This window comes from Coenobita brevimanus, chromosome 60 (genome assembly GCF_032717465.1).
Source record: "Coenobita brevimanus isolate Jiangsu-jjx chromosome 60, ASM3271746v2, whole genome shotgun sequence".
NCBI lineage: Eukaryota > Metazoa > Arthropoda > Malacostraca > Decapoda > Coenobitidae > Coenobita > Coenobita brevimanus.
The window spans coordinates 11,309,543-11,331,195 of record NC_137013.1 but is presented as its reverse complement, the minus strand read 5'-3'; the positions used below and the strand labels follow the sequence as shown (position 1 = coordinate 11,331,195).

The following is a 21,653-nucleotide window of genomic DNA, read 5'->3' as shown; positions in this document are numbered from 1 at the left end:
GGAGTTATTAGGGTTTATATGTCTTTCTTTCCTTCAATCTTTCCCCGTACTTCTGTCTATGCTACACTGAGTGACAAGCCAAATGGTTTCCTGTACACCAAGAAAGCATTTACTACACTGGGTGGTAACCATGGTTTAGTGGGCAATTAAGGTGCTCCAATTGGATTGAGCTGGTGAAGGTTTATATCCAAGGGATGGTTGGGGTTTATTGTTCAAGTAATGCCACTCACGGATGAGTGAGGCTGGTCACTCTCCTCTAAAATGTCAGGATCAACCTGCCTAGCCTCGGGCTCTGCTTCTCATTGGGCAACACTGGATTAGATGATGAAAGATGAAAAATTACTTGTATGCCACTTGGGGTTTTGCAATTATAACCTGTTTACTTTAACGACCTAAACTTGCCAGCTCTCAGTCTTGAGCGCTAAAATATAGCAATAGGATAATGCTAGAATATGATGCTAGTCACGAAGTGTAGAGCCCTAGTAAGGTGTTATTCTGCTACTGATCAAGTTTGAAATAAGCTATAAAAGAACAAAACTCTGGACCAAGTTCAGGTAAAAGGACTACAGTAACTAAAAGAAAATACCAGGACTAAGTAACCTAGCCTCGAGTTCTTACATTTCTGATGGGGTAAATTTGGAATGATGATGATGACGGGATTACCACGACTTGAGTAGGTGAGGCTGCTTAAGAACCTCTGTGCAGTACTGGAAAAACAAGGTAAAGGTGCGGTGGGAGTAGAATGTGGGATGTTCCTGGAGAGATGGTGACCGATGCCATAATAAACTTGATACTAAGATGGAGGCCTGGGTGTGAAGAGTAGGCTATATGAGGAGTACATTGAGGTGTGTTACTGCAGTGTTCAGATCGACATATGGGCGAGAGAATTTTGCTTTGTATGAGGAGAAGTCAAACGTTAGACCACTGCTTATATAAATGAGGAATGTGTGTGCAGTGTATTTAGTGGTTAGAATAAGTAATACTGTAGATGAGATAGTGCTTATACCCACTGCCAGGCAACTTGGCCCTTAAGCCCTGCCCCCTCAACCACTGTCCAGAAAGTAGGAAGCCATCGACGCAGCCACGACTTCAGGAAGGGGGCGGAGTATACGAGATAAGTTGCCTGGTGGCAGGTATAATAACAAAGTAAGGTATGTGCTTAAGTGGTCTTCATTATGGGGAGAATGACTGCAGACAGGGTAATGGAAGGATAAATTTGAAGTATATGAGTCTAGTCAATGAGTGTTTAAGAAACCAAGGTATGGAAATGGGTGATACTATGGATCTGACAGGGTAATGGATACGTTTGACGAAATTTATAAGGATGAACTCATGATGTAGTTCTGGTAAAGCCTTCTAACTTGACTGCCGCTATCTGGCAGGTGCATGAAAAACACATTTGTAATACGTGAATAAAAAAATAAAAAAAATACAGATAAAGGTAATGCCTGATGGTTAGGCCTGCGAGGTGGTGGACCCAGGATTCCGCTGCTTTGTGTGACGTGTAAATGAATGTCCGAACAATTTCACTGCGCTGTTGAGACTTCTCCTTATGTCGTGGTTTTTCTTTTGTTGTGTTCTGGAGCCTACCCCATCCTATCTTTAGCTGGGACAGATGGTCAGGACAATGACAAACAATCAACAGTGTTGTGATTATAAACATCCCCTCGAAATCATCATTGCCATCATTGTCATCTTTGCTGTCGATGTTGTTGTTACTATTGTTGTTAGTATGAAATGACCTTATTATGATTACTTTTATTAAATGTTTTCAGAGTGAGCCTTTACTCGTTTTTGCCGTACAGCGATTCATTTACCCTGCCAAAGCGAGTGGCCACCTGGACTGCTGAGAGAGGCCTGGTTCTTGCCCCCACCACCCAGCTCTTCCCTTCGAAGTTTGTGAAGTAAGTGATCTGCACCTAAACAATGGGTAAGTTTACCCATGCAGAAGAATATTTTACCTAATAAAATAATATATATACCTATAAAAACTTTCCTAACCATTCTTTTCTTCTCATCTGTTGAAGCATTTGCATACATAGACGAACATATTTGCGTACATTCCCATTTTTCTCTGAGACTAGATAATTCTCAGCTTCATCCTCTCAGAACCTTTTATAGTATCCATCGATTTCCTTGCCAAGACATTTTCATTAACAGCATACACGTCTTTCCCATATCTCATACTCCTACTGCCCCTCACCTCTGCCTTTCATCTGTTTTCTTAGATATCCAACCTCGTATTCATGTATTTATCTTATAATTTCCCTCACGTCAGACATTAACTGACAGCCTTCATGCCTGATAATTTCTCTCCATGGCTTTTATGGTCACCCGAACTCTGTGGAAGTTTTTTTTTTTTTTCTTCTTTTTATGAAGTCTGTACTGTACGGGATTCATGTCAGGATTCTTGTGAAACGTAGCAGTGTAAATGAAAGTCGAGCACTAGTGAATTCCTTAGGAGGAACTGGAGCTTTTGAGAAAAAAAAAACATATTATTATTATTATTATTATTATTATTATTATTTTTAGTAGTAGTAGTAGTAGTAGTAGTAGCAGATGCAATAGCGAAGCTGGTATTGTTTTCAATTTGTCTGTGTGTTTGTGTGTGTCTGTTTCTGTTAGCACGATAACTTCGCAAACGCTCAAGATATCATCATATAATTTTACATGTATTTAGTAGGAAAACCAATAGATCACGAGTTCAAACCTGGTGAAAGTAGATCAAGGTCTGTGTGTCTGTTCCCACGATAACTTTGCAACCACTCAAGATATCATCAAAAAATTTTACAGGTGTGTAGTAGGGATCAAAATCTCCAACGAGTTCATACTTGGTGAAAGTAGAACAAGGTCAAGGTCATACTTGGAGCCGCGCTTGATATGTATCGGCTCGTGGCTGGTGTTATTCCTCCCATGGGGAGCCTCTAGTTATTAATATTATTAGACTTTGCGCAAACTGAATGCTTTGTATTCTTTTTTTTTTTTTTAAGCAAAGTTCATTTCCTCAGGTTGTTAACAGTGACCATACCCATGCCTATTTACACAGTACACCCCCTTGTTATACTGTTTTTGCTCTTACATACTTGGTCCAGGCTTTTGTCTTTTTGCAGCTTATTTCAAGTAGCTGTGTGGCAGAAGGAGGCAATGCACTAATATACATACTTTCCATAGCACCTCGTTGTGACCAGCATCATAGTCTAGTGTCAATATATTCCAACAGCTCAGCATTCAAATCGGGGAGACAGGATTTTTAGGGCAAATAAGAGTAAACACATTATAGTAATTCTTGCTCTTAATGCAATACCTACGATCACCAAAATTTAAAGATATTGTGGTTTCTTAATACAACTTATATGCTTTCACTTTGAAACGCTTAAATACAACGGAGAAAAGTAAAGGCTCCATCCCATCCCAGGTTCCCCAACCAACCTCGCCTGGTGGTCTCGTCACAGTCGTACCCGACACACGAAGCGCTGATGGTGGATGACCCAACGGCCCCTGGGGGTAAACGACTCACCTTCAGGGGACCCACGCATAATGCTGTTGAGTTCCTTGCAGCAAGGATTAATTTCAAGTAGGTCACACTGGGAGACTAGTTTAAAGAATTTAGTAATGGATTCATTTGCGATTAACATTGTTTTCAGAAGATAAGACAAATGTACAGTATTTACAGATTTAGTTACAGGTATAACTGGGCATACTGCATCTTTAGAGCTACTGTAAGCCATGAAACTAACTTATAAGAATTTTAATTAGTCTGAATCACACTTCTAACATATATAATATCGCCATAGAATTTTAATTAGTCTGTATCATACTTTTAATATACATAATATTGCCATACCATTAAATGATACAAATATTTTAGAAGTACTGTAGGTGTCTTATGTCTCTTCCTTAACATCATATCAAGTGGTAAAGCAGTGGACTGTTGACTGGAAAAATATGATCGATTCCCGACTGGGACTGAGAGCAGGTTTGGGATTTGAGGTAACTTATCATCCGCAAGACTGTTCTACTTGTCCTGCTGATAGTCACCGGTAGGTGTGCTTCAAACATGATGATGTGACGTGTAGACTACGACATCGTTAAGATATTCGAGGTATACCTCCCACCTGAGATCACAGAGGCTGTGGAGCTATGAGTTATGCCGCAAGGGAGATTATTGAACTAATACAGTTTTTCACTGGGATTTGCCATCCTGTGACACTTGCCAGTCAGGATTTACCTGACTGGAAGTCACGAATCGAAAAGCCAGTGCACATCAGACATCAGTGTAGGAAAAGGTTAATTCGACCTTAATGGTGAGTTGTTCTAGAAAATACCTTTGCTCCATATTTCCTTTTTACGCCCGCACGAGCTGAAATCGCGAATGGGATAACGTTTTTGCAAGTTTCTTGAAGGGGAGTGGCCAAAATAACTCAACCAACTGTCAAGTGATTTTAATTATGTCAAAGATGAAGGTCACAGGGCAAGATAAATATTTACCTAGCAAGGCCAATGTAATCAGTTTTCAAGCAATTTAGACCAATCTTGGTGACAGGGCTAAAGGTACGGCAGGAACGAAGATTACGAAGTTGGTGAACAATCGGTCGATGGTCGTGGTAATAAGGTAAGGGCAAAGTACGACCTTTATGTGTCTGTGAGTGAAATAAATGAAATGGTTTTGATTTGATTTAGACCAAACGTGGTTAAGCGGTTAATGGTCACCCGGTGGGTTGACCTTGTGATATTTAGAACAACAGGTCAAAAGTAAAGGTTACATGACATGGTTAACTTGGACATTTTTGCTCCGACCAAGCGTCATGGAAGACTTAAGGGTCAGGCAAGAATAAAATAATTTCATTTTGAAAACACTCGATTAAAGGTCAAGATTACTGAATGAAGTCAAATGTTCGACCTTTAGACTGGTTGTAAGGTGCGGGTGACGACCTCGTGAGTGGCGTTCATTTTCCTTCTTTATATTTTCTTCTGCATGGGGATGGAAGAATTGGTGGTCCACTGATCTCTTTGTAATACAAAACCATACAGATCTCATCAAGGTCTTTGTTTGGTACCTGAGTATTTTTGTCACCCTGGAGACAGGACTCTCTTAAGATGAATTATTCCACAATCATATACTGAACAACCTAGGCGATATCGCACGACCCTCTCACCAATTCTGATACTAAACCAGTCAGTCCCACACCTTCAAGTACCCTTAAACAGGACTTGCTGCTTTGAATATTGTACAAAATTAAGTAATTTTCTTTCCAAAACACACATACGAAACTCCTTTCAAAGAAGCTAAATTTGACTCATTTTACCTTGTAAATTAACAATGGACCATAGGGTATTAACAACAAAATAACTTCAGGTACTGGTATGTGAGACCAGATGACGATGAGTTTGGCACCAAGCAGAAGGATGGCTCATGGTCTGGTATGGCTGGCCAAGTATTCAGGGAGGTAAGTGTTTAGACACAGAGTTATCCACCATTCTATATGTATATAAGATAAAAGAATAACTAATAATCCTGTGGTCTACAACGCATGCAGGAATGGAAAATAATTAGTTTTGTGCATTAAATAAAATCCTCAGGAGATAGGGCGCTGTATGAGTAACGCCAACAGGGATATAGGTCGATCACCCATATGTAACTGTTCTTGTCTGTGGTTGCCTAGCCTTAGACAACTCCATCTTCCCAGCTGTGTGAAATATTACAGCGTCTCTTGCTATTCCACACCAGGTACAGACCTCCACAACTATCACATTACTCCACAGTATTAGCTTTTTTTTTTCTTCTGCACACTAAATCGACAAAGCGTTATGTAATTACTGTATATATACTCTGCACCTCCAGCTCCCAGGGTGTGTGGAAAATTTGAGTGATTTTTACTGTTCCACGCTAAATAATAGACCTGCACAACCATCACAGATCTCTGCAGACTTTGTTGTTTTTTCTTCCACACATTAGGTTAGTAAAGCATTGGGTATTTATTATATAAACACCTTGTTACGTAATTTTTCCAGGTCATCACAACACTCCGTTCATTATTTAGTGGTTACTCTGGTGACTCACCTTTGTAGTCATTGTTTCCAATACGTTACTCACAAGTCACGATCTTTGCTCCACGATTCTTTGTCCACGCTTTATTTTCTTCTAGCATTTTTATATCAACTTATGGACACTGCATTTTTTCCTGTTCGACTGATTATTCCCTTATGTAGCCTACACTGTCTGACATGTTTTATAAATAGACCATAGCACAATCCCTACAGGATTTGACAGGCTTTGCGTGTATCACAATCCATCATATCTCAGTTTTGTCAGGTACATAGTACGTGTAGTCACTGATTTATACTTAGGTACGTCAACCTTCTTTGTACAACAGCAACATCGATCACTTGTAAGGAAGAATTAGTGGAGATTAAAGTAGCAGCACTGATAATAAGCAAAAGGAATTGGAGACTACAACGACATACTGGTATTGAGGAATAGCTATGGATTGCCAGTCACAGCAGGCTTATTTCAGGGGTTGGGGAGGAGGGAGGACAGTTATATGCACTACGATTTTACCCCTGTCAAACTTCTTAATGATTCAGGGATGACTGATGCATGATTTATTCCGTGCCAGTGTAACGTGGTGTTTAGTGTCATTACCACACATGGCAACTCAATACGTGGCCGTGGCTCCACCAGTACTTTGCTGTGATATCACTTGTGCATTGGCATTGGTGAAAACACAGGTTCATCTTTAATTTTCTTCATTACGCTTCTTGTGCAAGGTGAGAAGTTATGACAAATAGTCGGTGATGGAGGAAGTACAGTACAGTTGGGATAAGAAGTTGTGTTGGAGAGACATTGGCCATGAAAGTTACATACCTCTGTTACTTCTGATTATTGTGAATAATTTTGAACTTGATTTCCACCATCTGACAACAGTTCACGATGACTATATTTCCATCTGACACACCTTTGACTCTGCCCTACTGACGAGGAGTTAAATCGGCTAAATCAGGAACCTGGAATTCACAAAGTCTAGATGAAATGTTCATCAGACAGACCCAGACACAAGAACAGGATAGCACAATAGCAGAATAGCTCTAAAAAAGTGCCCCGTAGAAAATGAACCACATATCCAGTTATAAATCAAGGTTCCGAAATTCTTAGCCTTACCTCACAAACAACTGCACCTCAGAATGCCTGTGAGAGTCAACATACAGTATGCATCTTCATACTGAACATATCACACCTTCTATTCACATCTTTAGTAATGGCCGCTGCAACCTTAATATCAAATGAGGTGGTACCTCGGATTGCCACCACCGGCAGGGTAGGGCTAGAGGCACAGGGTCCTCCCGGTCGCCATCAAGCGACTGTGCCGGCAGCGACTGTTGCTATTTCCGGGAATGCTCGTCGGCGAAGAGGTGACGGTGCGGCCTTATTTTTTACCAACATCCGCGGCCTTACCACAAATTTAAACTCGGTTCATTTTTTCCTTCAGTCCATATCCCCTTTGGCCCTTTTCCTCACAGAACTACAAATCTCTCCCTCTACCGATATATCACCATTTTGTTTTCCCGGTTACCCTCTCCTTACAAACTTTCGTAACAAGGGCGGCACCTGTTGTTATATCAAATCCCAATATGCAGTTGACACTATTTTAAACTTCACTTCATCCAGTTTTGATTACTCATTATATAAATTAAATTGCCAAAACATTACCAAATATATCTGTGTAGTTTATCGTTCCCCCAATGCTTCTTCGGAACCCAGTGTATTTGATTCCATATCCACTCAGTTGAGTAACCTTGACCTTGCCCTTGGCAATGAAATTACCATTTTGGGTGATTTTAACATACACAATGTTGAAAGGTTATGGCATTCTGCCCGGACTGACGACGCTGGTCTAGAATGCGAGCTGTTTGCGGAATCGATTAACCGCACCCAGTTGGTAAAGCAACCAACCAGAATACCTGATAATCCTGACCATAATGCCCATCTCTTGGATTTATTCTTGACAAATAATCCAGATCAATACAGGATAGAGGTACTGTCACCACTTGGATCCTCTGACCACAATCTCATCAAAGCCTCATTAGTTAACCCTCCTACACCTCCCCATTCTGAACCTGTCAGGGTGACCCGATGGCACTTTGACAGGACAGACTGGGATGGATTTAAAAATTATCTTGCTGATATTCCATGGCAATCTTTCTTCTCTAGTGATCCCAATTCTACCCAGTCCCACATCTGCGACTTAATACTAGCTGGTATGGATTTATTCATACCAAGTCAACAATTCACTAAAAGGTCAAACTCTCCAAAATGGTTTGATGGCAATTGTGCCAGAGCAATAGCCCAAAAGTCATTAGCATATAACTCTTACTTAAAATAAAAAACATCTGAATCACTCTCCCAATTTAAAATTGCTAGAAATCATGCAAAAGCTGTATTAAATCTATCTAAATCAAACTTTCTTCAAAAGCAAGCATCAAAACTACTTAACAACCCTAATGACAATAGAATAGTCTGGTCAACTCTTAATTCTTTCAATAATAACTTTAACAAGTCATCTTCCATTCCCCCACTAAAATCTTCAGATGGCAATATTACAAATGACCCACGTGGGAAAGCAGATATCTTTGCTAGTACCTTTGCCAGAAACTCTACCATAGATGATGCCAGCCAGAATGTCTCAGTACTGGAACTTGATTCTCCCGAAATTGCCCCTCTTAAAATACAGACAAGATATGTAAATTCCATCCTAGACAATTTACCTACCAACAAAGCTCCAGGCCCAGATGGAATTCCGCCAATTGTTTTGAAAAAGTGTTCCCCTGAACTTGCCTCTATCCTAGCTAAATTATTCAGACTATGCATACGTACTTCTTTATTCCCAAATTCATGGAAAGAAGCTAATATCCACCCAGTTCCTAAGAAAGGAAGTTCGTCTGACCCCTCCAATTACAGACCAATAGCTGTCACATCTTCTCTTGGTAAGGTATTTGAAACTTTAATTAATAAGCATATTGTTAAACATCTTGAATCCAACAACTTAATTAGTGATAGACAATACGGTTTTCGCCACGAAAGATCCACCATTGACATACTCAATCTCTTAACTCATACCACCCATCAAGCAATTGATCTTTTTAGAGAAACTCATGCAGTAGCTCTTGATATCTCTAAAGCTTTCGACAGAGTATGGCACCGTTCCCTGCTGTCCAAACTCCCTTGCTATGGACTAACGTCTTTTGTTCCTTTGATTTCTTCTTATCTTAGTGACAGGAAAATAAGAGTAAAAGTAGATGATGTATATTCGAATTTCCACTCAATTAACGCCGGCGTGCCGCAGGGATCATTTCTGGCGCCAACCCTATTTCTGGTTCATATTAATGATCTATTATCTGTCACTCACAATTCTGTTCACTCATATGCAGTTCATAGTTCATTCACACTCAGACATCCATTTACAAAGTCTAATATCTCTACCTCTCAACTCAGTACAGCCATCTCCATAAATCAAGATCTAGCTACAATCAGTGAATGGGGACAAAACAACCTTGTTTCTTTTAATGCTAGTAAAACTAAATATATACAGTTTACTAATAGACAGATATTGCCAGATTCGTACATTACCTTCGGTGCTACTAATATTCCCATCTCCAAAAGTATTGAAATTCTTGGTGTCTCACTTAACAATGCCCTCAGCTGGACCTCTCATGTCAGATCACTTGCTAAAACCGCCTCAAAGAAACTTGGATTATTGTACAGAGTCCGTAACTTCTTCGCCGATGAGCAGTTAGCTATAATTTATAAGAGTCATGTGCGCTCTCAGCTTGAATATTGCTCACCCTTGTGGAATGGTTGTGGAGAGGTTGCATTAAGACAACTAGACAAAATTCAGAATAAAGCTGTTAGAATCATTAACAACCCTGCCATTACATATAAACTACCTCCCCTGCAAGTAAGAAGGAATGTTGCCTCCCTTGCATTATTTTACAGGTATTTTTTTGGCAAATGCTCAGACAAAGTTGCGTCCATGGTGCCACCTCTCTATGCCTTCCCTCGTGCTACACGGGCATCTGGTAGCGCTCATGACTGGAATGTCACTCAACCATATTGCAGAACTTCTGCCTATTAGAATTCTTTCATTCCCCGAACTGCATCTCTCTGGAACTCGCTTCCCCAGAGTTGTTTTCCTCCAAATTTCAACCCACAACTGTTCAAATCTAACTGTTACAGATATTTTATGAACAGAGGACACCAGTAATCTGGTGTATGGATTATTTTTTTTTTTACCCATTTTTCCTCCCTCCGTTCTGTTTTTAAAAAAAAAAAAAAAAAAATCCGTTTGTGTCCTCAGTAATTTCTTTCGTTGCCTCTGCTCCCACACCTTGCTCACTCACACATTCACTTACATTATCTATCCACTAAGCCTTCCACTCCTTCTCCTGCTCTGATACTCACTAATATTGATTACCGTATTTACATTTATGCTCTCCGTGTGACCATACCATACCAACTTATTGTACTCTCTTCGACACGTTCATCAGAAACTTCCCTACTCCACATCTGCAGTGAAAGTCGGCAGTTCTTATCTTGTCCACAATAGGCAGCCCACATGCGCTCCTTAATATTTTCAGTGAATGACAATCCAGGAACCCTCTCAGCATGTTTGATGGTAACCGTATAAGCAAGTGGACGCCAGATGGTCTAGTATATTAAGGCTCCTTCACTAGATGGAGTCCATAATGGTTTCCATGTGTGGGGTCATTGGGGTTTGTTGCTCATTTAATGCCACCAAGGGGAAAATGAGGCTATTCACACTCACCCTAAAAATTGAAAATGAATGCTTTACCCACAGGACCCTATGCTTTTGATTAAACAAACACAGAAGAGAATTCGATGATTCATGGACAGATATAAAGACAGAATGATGTGATCATATCCAGATTCTATCATAAAATATCAGCACTTTTTTTTTTTACGCTGAGTTACCATGTCTTTCTGGTTTAACAGGTGTCCTTGGTGTCCGAATGCAAATGCCCTGGCAGTTGTGTCGTCAGTAACCAATAGGTCTTTTCACTGGTGTATAAATGCTGTTAGTAGAATCAGGGAAGGGTGCAAAGTCAGCAGGCATGTATAGTTGGACAAAAATGTTCCATCCGCTTCTATGTTGTGTGTATGTGGGCTGATCCTTTCTGTGAGGCAGGTCACACTGCGGTATAAAGGTGGGGTGTAGCTGGGTAGAGGGCAGAACGAGCCTGAGGTAGGGGCTGGGTGGCTGGGAGAGATGTCAGGCGTAAGAGGGGTGTGGTGTTCAAAGCAGGGATCAAATCTGTCTAACTTTTAGGGCATAGTGTACAAGTTGTGTCAATGGATAATGTATTTTTGTATTAACAGGAAGCCAGGAATGGCTGATGACGTAACACTTCTTTGTCTCAGACCTGTCACTCATACCGACCCAAACAGACATTGTGAGGGTGATTAAGAGGAGGTTTGATTTTAAAGTGAAACAGGGTTCCAAACAGGTCTGTGAAGTCTGCATCGTATCCTTGTAATACCAGTAATTTTTATCCCACCGCTGCCACCAGTGTAACGGTATGAGATTTTCCTTCCACCGTTATTTTTCAATCAATGTAATGTTAGGATTTATAATCTTACCTGTTGTTGGTACTGGTTAACTTACCTATTGATAATACAGATGGTACTCGACTTAGTCTCCCCTCCTTGGTTAATAGAAAATTCACTTCAATAAAACAAAAGGGGGGAGGGGGTGGTGGTTTGACTTGATATGGTAGATGATAATTGTTTAAGAAAATTTTGGTAGCGTTTGTAGTTTTTGGCCAAGTCTAGATTAAGTCAGTACCAAGTGTGGTCGTCATTCCCTAAGCGAAGGAATCTTGAATTGGAAGGGGAGTGAGTTACGCATGAGTTACTGGTTTTCAAAAGACATTTTTAATTACATGACCTTTTGTCATATGAAAGAAGGTTGTACATTAAAACCATGGTTTGGGTGATCATTCCTACAACATTGTCACCAGGCAAAAACAATTTGGTACATACAAGCGATTTCTGAGGTCATCGTACCTTACTTTTTTTTGTCAGTTATTCTTGGGCTTGACAATACCCTCAAGACAGGTACCTTTTTACGAGCTTGGGTTGTCTTTTCGGGCTGGCATAGCCTCGAACCAATAAAAATAATTACTCGTGTTCTATTTCGTCCGTATAGTATACTCTCATCATGCAATTCTCTATAATCCACAAACACTATCAATTCATAATTATTAATAGTTCATAATCATCATTACTACATAATCACCAAAATGCATAATCACTCGGGCTTGTGTAGCCTCGAGGAACAATTCAAAATCGCATTATCACCAAGAATACAAAATCACTCGGGCTTGTTTAGCCTCGAGGTACAATTAAAAAATCACATTATTGCTCACAACCACTAAGTTCCCTTCCACGCTCCTAATTTTCTAACACATTCATATAATAGAAAGAAAACGGTTAATGAATTTGAATTTCGCCTTTCCGTTACAAGATCACATCACTTTTAAATTTCTATTCCTGATCTACAGAAAAAAAAAAGAAGTTCACTTGATAGGTCTATGATACCATTTCAACTACATTTAGTTTATAAAATAATTCATGGGTAGTGTAATGTGTGTATGTAAGAGTCTATGGGCAATACCATGGGAAGGCCTCGTGCTCACTCTGACATCGCCGGTGTCTGGGGACTGAACCAATGTCCATTACACACCATGTCTGAGCAGCGAATCTTACGTTAAGCTTTTAATAATATTACTTCATATGGTTCAAACCAAGTAAGGATTAAACAAGGAAAAGAGGGGGGGGAAAGGGGAATGTGGACAGCTCACCTGAACCAACGTCCATTACACACGATGTCTGAGCAGCGAATGGGGCTCCCCAGGTATGCCAGAGACGCCACTGCTAGATCAAATGAGTTGGTGTTTTTGGAATATGGTGGGTTTCAATTCTCTTCACAATTTATTTAGCAGTGTACACATGACGCCAGGACTTTTGACTGAATTGGGGAAAATTTGGGATTCAATCCTTACTTAATTTAGATACTGAATTTACCACTATCCCGCCTTGAATTTTGGGGCAGCTTATGCCATCTAGTGACAGCTAAGGCAAGCGGGACTATTAAATCCTCACAAATGACATTATTTAGGCCTTTTTGAATGTTAACCCCTACACCGCGGGCTTGTTTACCAATGACTTGCGTGTGCCGCGGGGTTATTTGGGCTCCGACAGACTCTCAAAAAATATTTGCCAAAAATCAGTTATTAGTCCTAGAATAATAAAATTACATATGCTTATGGCACATACCTTCAGCTTTCTCCTGGAATGATTGTTGAGCCTTCGTCGGTTACCGTAGGACTTGTCGAGACCTCTGAAGTAGGGTAATGAAGTCTCCACTTTACACTTCCCGACAACCCGTAATATGATTACCACAGCCAGATACAAACACTATAAACACTATTCTACAATTTTCAAGTAGTTTGGGATCCATACTCAAAAGAAAAAAACACTGTGAAAGCAATGGAAATTACGAGCGCGTCTGATCGTCGCACTGGCACTAGTTCGCTCTTGGTACTCTGTCATTTATTATTCATAAAACCCCTCACACTTTATATTTCTATTACTATATAACACTTATATATATCTACAGTCTTTATCCATAAGTTTCCTTCAGTAGTATTAGTTTATTGTCACTGTAGGGATTCAATTTCTTTCAGTAAAATACGTAGCATTCACTTTCTCGTCCTGTATACTGGCATTGAGAGTGAATGTCACTTTCATCTTCACTCTCATACCTCATAGCATTCAGACATGCTAGAGTGAAACTTTCACTTTCACTACTCCTAGGGTATATACTCGTATTCTTATAATACTACTCATTTACATTTCTATTTACGTTCTCTATTTTATTTACGTTATTTACATTTCTATTTTATTTACACTGTGTTGTGCACTGTCACTTGAAATAACTTATAAAACTATTTTCCATTGTTCACGTATATTTACATTCATTACTTTCACTTGCTGTTTACACATTATTTACACATTATTTACAATTCCACTTGCACTGTTTTACTCATTAGAAAGATCGTAGTCACTCTTTTGTCAATTGTCAGCCCTTTACCTATTTCCACACGAGGTTTAGTAGGGGGTAAAGGTCACAGGGCCATTTGCATGGGGGTGAAAAAAGGCCTTGAAGTCAGCAAGAAGAAACATACGTACCCTCGCTTCGGAAGATGAGAGTAAACTGATAACGGAGGGCCAGCGTGGAGGCCTGCTTAGGGGTTATTCAGAGTTACCAATATTAGTTCTTGAAACAGCTAAGTCTAGCACTGATATGATTGGCAGGAAATCTAGACAATACATTATAAATTTGGTAGTTCCAGGTGAATGTAAATATCACTTAGGCTTCTCCCTTCCCTCCTTACATGTATATTTATTGCGAAAATAGATTAGAGGCCTACTTAGGAGATATATATTCAGAGCTACCAATGTTAGATCTTGAAACATCTTTGTTTAGCACTGATATGATTGGCAGGAAATCTAGACAATACATTATAAATTAGGTAGTTCCAGGTGAATGTAAATATCACTTAGGCTTCTCCCTTCCCTCCTTACATGTATATTTATTACGAAAATAGATTATACGGCATATTTCAAGGGGAAAAAAACAGCGAAAATTAGCGAACGAGTGCACGTGAGGTGTTGTCAGGTGATAATTAGCCAATTCCAGGTGTATAGCACTCTCACTTACCTTATTTCTTTCTTGTTTATATTATTTGGTATAAGAATAGGACATAGGGCTTATTTCAATGGATGAAATCAGTGAAAAATTCCAGGGAAGATTTACTTAGCGTAGCACGGCCGGGCAGGCGAGAGGATAGGGTAATGGAGGGGGGGTAGGGAGGGGAGTCAAGAACGGGAAGAAATGGCTAAATTGTCAACGATGGATGGGAGTACAGATGAGATTAGGAGTGCTGACTAGTGTTGGACATTGGCAGTACTGATAGATGATACAAGCCCCCACTTGGAAGCCCGGGTGAATTCAAAATAACACAGAATCACAAAAGTGACGCCCCGCGGTATGATCCCTTGCTCCCAAGCGTCACGAAAGTGACGCCTCGCGGTTAAGGGGTTAATCTTACATAATTGGGTTCTAGTAGCTTCATTAGTAAGCATTTCACAACTAGGATACGGAAAGAATTGTATACCCATCATTACTCTGTTTAAGGTTTAAACTTGGCGCCCCACAATGACGCACAAACAAGGAGAAAAGCTGCGCGCATCTGTTATTCATTACTCGACCAGACGGAGGAATTCCCGTAGCTCAACATCCACAATTACATCACCCAATGCATAGATACAAAGATGCATACATATAAAAATAAAGTTAACCCTACATCAATCACCAACATATGACTTACTACTTAGGACAGGAATTTATAGACTAGTATTCAGGTTACACCTAACTTAAAAATTACAGTACCTCTAAACACATACATGAATATTAAATTTGTGGCACTACACGGCTCCCATGTTCGGAAGACAAATTTTACACAAGTCAATCATCTATGACATGTGCATGGATGGAATGTTGTTACTCTGATAACTGCTATGAACACTTTGAATTGGAATATCTTTCCCCTCAATCGGTGGCACCTGTCGGTCCACATTAAACACATGATGTGTACCTCGGAAGGTCGCTTACTCACTTCATTAGGAGGTATGATCACTCCTTACACGGGATATTATGAGGGAATTTATGCCCCAGTCAGCCTCAGGTTTTGGAGGATACCTTGTCGCTCACCTGAGCTCGACAGGGTCTCTCGAGAGTGAGATCACCACGGGAGGCGCTTCCTTCCACTCTTCCATTCACATTCGCATTCACTCTATTCTTTTGTTTCCAGCATTCCACCCGGAAGAAGGTGAGCGCTCATTCTGTCCTGAAGACTCCACTACCTCACAAACCGTGCTAACTGTAAGGTGAGGGGATTGATCACTCCCCTCGAATTAAGGCACTTCCCAGTTCCAACAGGAACTCTCCTCTCTTTTCCTTCTTACACCCTCTCCTCGGGGATGAGTCCACCCGGAACATAACTTTAAGCAGTTATTTTTCACAACATTCGTCTCATGCACTTATCTACTTTTCTAACTAACACTCCTCCATGAGCCTCCAAGGGGCATTCCTCACTCGCGGTGGTAATCGCTCATCTTCGGGCTCCGGGGCGAGCTCCTGTTGCAACGGTTCTAAGAGCCATTCCTCGGTACCGTAATATGGTTTTACCTTTTCAGCAGCCCTTTGTATTTTTTTTCCACTAAATACATTTTCAATGATGTAAACACTTCCATCTAGCAGCACTTCGATCACTTTATACGGGCCGTCCCATTGCATTCAGTTTCCTACAGGTACCCGGCTGTATGGTCTCTTTTTTCGCCCACACCAAGCTATTGACTCCAACCTTCTGCGCTCTCCTCTACCTGTTGGCCACCTCTCGGTATCGCCTGGTCATTCTTTGGTGGGTACCTTTGATGAGCATGTGTGCTATCGCCAGGTCGTCCTCCTCTGCATCCACGGAAGGCAAAAAGGTACCAATGAGGTGAGGGGGATGGCGTGAGAAGAAGGCATAATAGGGCTGTTGTCCCGTGCTCGAGTGCACTGTTTGATTTACGACGGTTTGGCACGACTGGAGCAGCTGAGGCCAACGCAAGGGGTGTACATTGCAGAGAGATGCTAGGATACTTTTCATAGTCCTATGCATCCTGTCAGTGGTGGAATTTCCCTGGGGATGATAAGGGGTGACGTAGAACAAGTCCACCTGGTTCCTCCGGCAGAATTTCTTGAACTCTCCACTCGTGAACTCTCCTTCATTGTCCAGCACGATTCCTCGTGGCGTCCCAAAGTTGGTGAAGTATTGCCCAAGACAGTGTATGATGTGTTGTGTATATTTATCTCTGAGTGGGTAATATTTCACAAACCTACTTTAGTAGTCTATCACAGTAAGGACATATCGGTAGCCCTGAGCTCCAGCAACCATATCAGTCAAGTCGATCTCGATACGTTCCAATGGTTTACTTACAGGCATGAAACCTTCCCAAGGTTGCTGCATCCCAGTTTCACCTTTGAATCTTTGACAAGTGGGACACTGTTTCACATACTCGCATACATCTACCTTTAGATTTGGCCAATAGAATAGTTCTTCAGCTTCTTAATGGATTTTTTCTGACCTAGATGCCCTGAGATTTCATGAGCGTGTTTTATAGCTTCTTTAGTTATTAACTTAGGAATCACCAAACAATATTGGATGCTACCATCATTTGTTTCACGAGCAAAATATAATAGTTCGTCAATCAATGCAAACTGGCTCAACATAGCTTTCGGTAGTCTTTTAGCAGGGAGCTTCTCACTACACAAGTACTTAGCTAACTCATCCCACATGGGTTCTTCTCGCTGCTTATCCCTCATTTCATCTCGACTAAATCCAAGCCAGTTGGTTTCTGACTGGTGGAATATCACTCTGACAGGTCTAGAAAGCTGATTGGGGACTATATTATATTTACCCTTGACATATTTCACGTTGCAGTTGTATTCACGCATCTCGAGAATCCATCGGTTCATTCGTGGGGATTTGGTTTTCCACTTAAAAATGCTGGTAAGCGGTTGATGGTCTGTCAAGATAGTAAAGTGGGAACCCCACAAGTAATGATGAAAGTTGCAGCATGTGAGAATGACTGCCAATGCTTCTTTGTCAGTTGTGGAATATTTTCTCTCGCAAGGATTGAGCTTTTTGGAAAAGTAACCAATAGGCAAGTTGGAGTTGTCTGGTGGTATCTGGCTCAATACGCCACCAATATGGGTGTTGCTCGCGTCGGTGGTTACAATGAATGGTCGAGTCACGTTGGCTCTTACCAATACTGGCGCATTCACCAAGCTCGACTTCAATTGATCAAACGTGGATTGGCACTCATCTGACCATTTGAACGCTATTCCGGATCTTGTTAAGTTAGTAAGGGGAGCTGCTAGTTTTGCGAACGAAGGTACATGTTTTCGGTAGAACCCGCACATCCCAAGGAATCTCCAGACTTGTTTTACTTTTGTGGGTCTTTTCATTTTGTTGATAGCCTCTATGTTTTTTGGGTCCGGCGTACTCTTGGCCGCTGAGATTTTATGGCCAAGAAAGGTTACTTCTTTTAACTCGAAAGTACATTTGCTTAAATTTAGCTTGGCCCCATTCTGTGTGAGTAAAGTGAATAGTTGCTGTAAGCGACTCAACAACATGGGGAAGTCATCAGCCCAAATTATCAAATCGTCCAAATAATTCTTTACCCAGCCTTGTTTCAACAATGGAGTAAGAATGTCCTGCATTCGTTGGGAAAATATGGCTGGCAAACATTTTAGTCCGAACGGTAAACGCCTAAATCTGTAAAGTGTGACTCCATCACTGAATGTGGTTAAATCACGACTTTCCTCATCCACCATGATTTGAAAATATGCCTCACGCATATCAAGAGTCACATAGTAATTATGACCTGCGGCCTGCTCGACTAATTCTTCCAGTCTGGGCAGTGGATAGATATCGTGGCTAGATGTTGATTCACGTGGCGATAATCTAAACACATGCGCTTGCTGTCGTCCGGCTTGTTAACTAATACAATAGGATATAACCAGGCAGCTGTTGATCTTTCAATAATTTCTCTCTCTTCCATATCTTGCAACATTTCAGCGATCACCTGTTTAGCTTGTTCAGGGTATCGATAGAGCAGTCCACGGCTGGGCTGTGGATCTGCTACTTTAATGTGAACGGGGGGACTGCTGATGGTCCCTAGTTCTCCTTTTTCCAAAATGAAGAGGGGATCGTGTTGCAGAATTACGTTAGCTAATTCTCCTTGTTGAGCTGAAGCTAAGTGAGGCCATGTCTGTTCGTCAATTAGCTTTCGGAGTCGTTGAACACGAGTTCCACTTTCATCAGTTTGATCACTGGTAGGAATCAGGTCATTATGAATTTTAGTAACTGAGCTGACTGTACTTACAGGAGGGTCGTCAATAATTTCATATGAGCCTAGAATGGTACCTATCCGAAACAGTTTATCTTGTTTGGCTCTATTACTGAGAGGTAAATAGACTAGGCCCTCTGAATTCACTTATAATATGTAAGGGTGACTATTATGACTGAAACGCGCTTGTGGGTAGAACAGTAAAGTGGTTTTAGGCTCCTCACTCACTGGCACGGCAATGAATTTGGTTTGATATGGAGTGAGTCTCTCTACTGTTACGAGATTAATTTGCTTCAACTGTTGAGGGTTCCATTGACAGCTCTGATAGGTGTGGCCTGGACTCGCTCAACTTTTCCTTTCCACTGCGGAACATGGTTTATGACGTACGGGGCTCCTCCCCACATCAGCGCTCGTTGCGCACCATTCCAGATCAACGGAGATTGTCTGAGGACATCACATCCCAACAACATTTCAGTAGTCAAGTAGGCGTTCGGAACGACTGGACACCACTGTTGATAAACTTTCTCATCTCCCACTCTGATATCTACTTTGACCATTGTTACGGAACAGAGAAAACTGTCCCGCAAAGTTCCAGGTTCAAAACAAAGAGTTAGGTAAAATTACAAGTTAAAGTTTAATGCTCAAACTAACAACAAAATATTCAGGACTCATAAGGATAATGTAATGGCAAAAACAGGTTAAATATATGGTTAACTGCAATAGCCTCTATTAACACAAAATTAGCAAGAGTAAATTTATCTATGTCAGCCCTGATGAAATGAGAAAGCAGGCTAATACTCAGTGAATGCAAGATATATTATTACAGATACAAAATATTATTAATGATGGCTGACAATAAGAACCTTACACGAATCACAAAAACTTCACTAGGCCCACGAATCAACACCCCATGCTATACAGTACAAGGAAAAAATGCAATAACCGTTATACTCAAATTACACAGCTGCTAGATGGTTGGAGACTTCCTGAGCACTCACAATAATAACTGTACAGGGGAGGACAGAGATGTGAACAAAATGAGGAGTAGATCTAAGTAGCAATTAATGTAGAGACTGAGCTCATTATAAAGGGGCCGGCAGAGCTTGATACAACTTGTAAGAAGGACGCGCAAATGAAGCCATGGGGACAAAGAGTTGACAATCCTGCTCTGAACAACAGAAAGAACGACTTACTCTACTATAAGGGAGGACGCGGGGAGTGAGGTAGAACACGCTCGTGATCAAACATGCAGCATTCTGTACGTTAGAATTACACAAAGGATGATGAAATCATAGGCTATGTAACACCTCCCCACAAAGAAAAAAGAAATTTTCAACAGAAATTTCTTATTACTCTAAAACAATCTGTCTAAAGTCTAGATAAGCAATCTGCAATAACATTTTCTTTCCCCTTGACATGTTGTATGTCTAATGAATACTCCTGAAGAAGTAGACTCCATCTTGTCAATCTCTGATTCTTATCTTTAAACTTACTAAGGAATTTCAGTGGGTTATGATCAGTATAAATGACTATGGGGTCAAAACCAGAACACAAATAAAATGAAAAATGCTGTAAACACAAAATCAAGGCCAAAAGCTCTTTCTCAATAGTTGAGTAGTTCTTTTGAGGTGGAGTGAACTTCTTGCTGTAATAAGATACAGGGTGTTCAATACCCTGATCATCCTCTTGCAGCAAAACAGCCCCAGCTCCTGTATCACTTGCATCAACAGCCATCTTAAAAGGCTTAGCAAAATTTGGAGTAGTGAGCACTGGCTGACTTAATAGGATAGCTTTAAGTTTGTTAAAAGAGGATTCACAGTTATCGGTCCAGACAAATTTAACTCCCTTTTCCAGTAGGTCTGTAAGTGGTGATACAAGAATTGAAAAGTTAAGAACAAATCTCCTGTAATAACCTACCATTCCCAAAAATCTTTGTAGCTCTTTCCTACTTTTAGGTCTGGGAAGATCACTTATAACCTGAACCTTAGCTGCTGGTGGTGCAACATGTCCATCACCAATTACGTACCCAAGGTACTGAACTTTAGCTTGACCAAACTCACACTTTGATAAATTAGCTACAAGATTAGCCTGAACTAAACGCTCAAGAAATTTACTGACATGGCATAGGTGATCTTTCCAGTTGTCACTGAAGATTAATACATCATCAATATAAACAACACACCCTGCCAAACCCTCTTTTACAACATTCATGAGCTTCTGAAATGTGGCTGGTGCATTCTTCATACCATATGGCATTACAGAACATGCAAAAGTCTTTCCTAGTGTTACTAAACATGAGATCTCCCTAGCACGTTCAGTCATAGGTACTTGCCAGTATCCCTTTAACAAATCAAACTTACTTATGTACCTAGCCTTTCCGATCTTGTCTATGCAATCTTCCACACGAGGGAGAGGGTAAGAGTCTGTTTTGGTTATCTGATTAACACGTCTGTAGTCAATGCAAAGCCGCTGTGACCCACCTGGCTTAGGGACTAAAGTGACAGGAGAACTCCACTCGCTCTGACAGGGCTCAATCATCTTGTGGTCCAACAGGTAGCCAAGCTCCTTCTGGATGAGAGGAACTTTCACTGGGTTCACACGGTAAGGAGGCAGTTTA

The 21,653-nt window shown here is 40.8% G+C and overlaps 1 protein-coding gene across 1 annotated transcript in view; it reads left to right on the top strand.

Moving 5' to 3' along the window:
• Nucleotides 1-21,653, top strand: part of LOC145403275 (glutamate receptor-like) — a 62,033-nt gene that overhangs the window by 15,732 nt on the left and 24,648 nt on the right. The window contains exons 4-6 of the mRNA XM_080275089.1: nucleotides 1,776-1,904; nucleotides 3,416-3,574; nucleotides 5,357-5,447. Of these exons, the coding sequence (XP_080131215.1) occupies nucleotides 1,776-1,904; nucleotides 3,416-3,574; nucleotides 5,357-5,447 (379 nt within the window). The remainder of the gene's footprint in view (nucleotides 1-1,775; nucleotides 1,905-3,415; nucleotides 3,575-5,356; nucleotides 5,448-21,653) is intronic.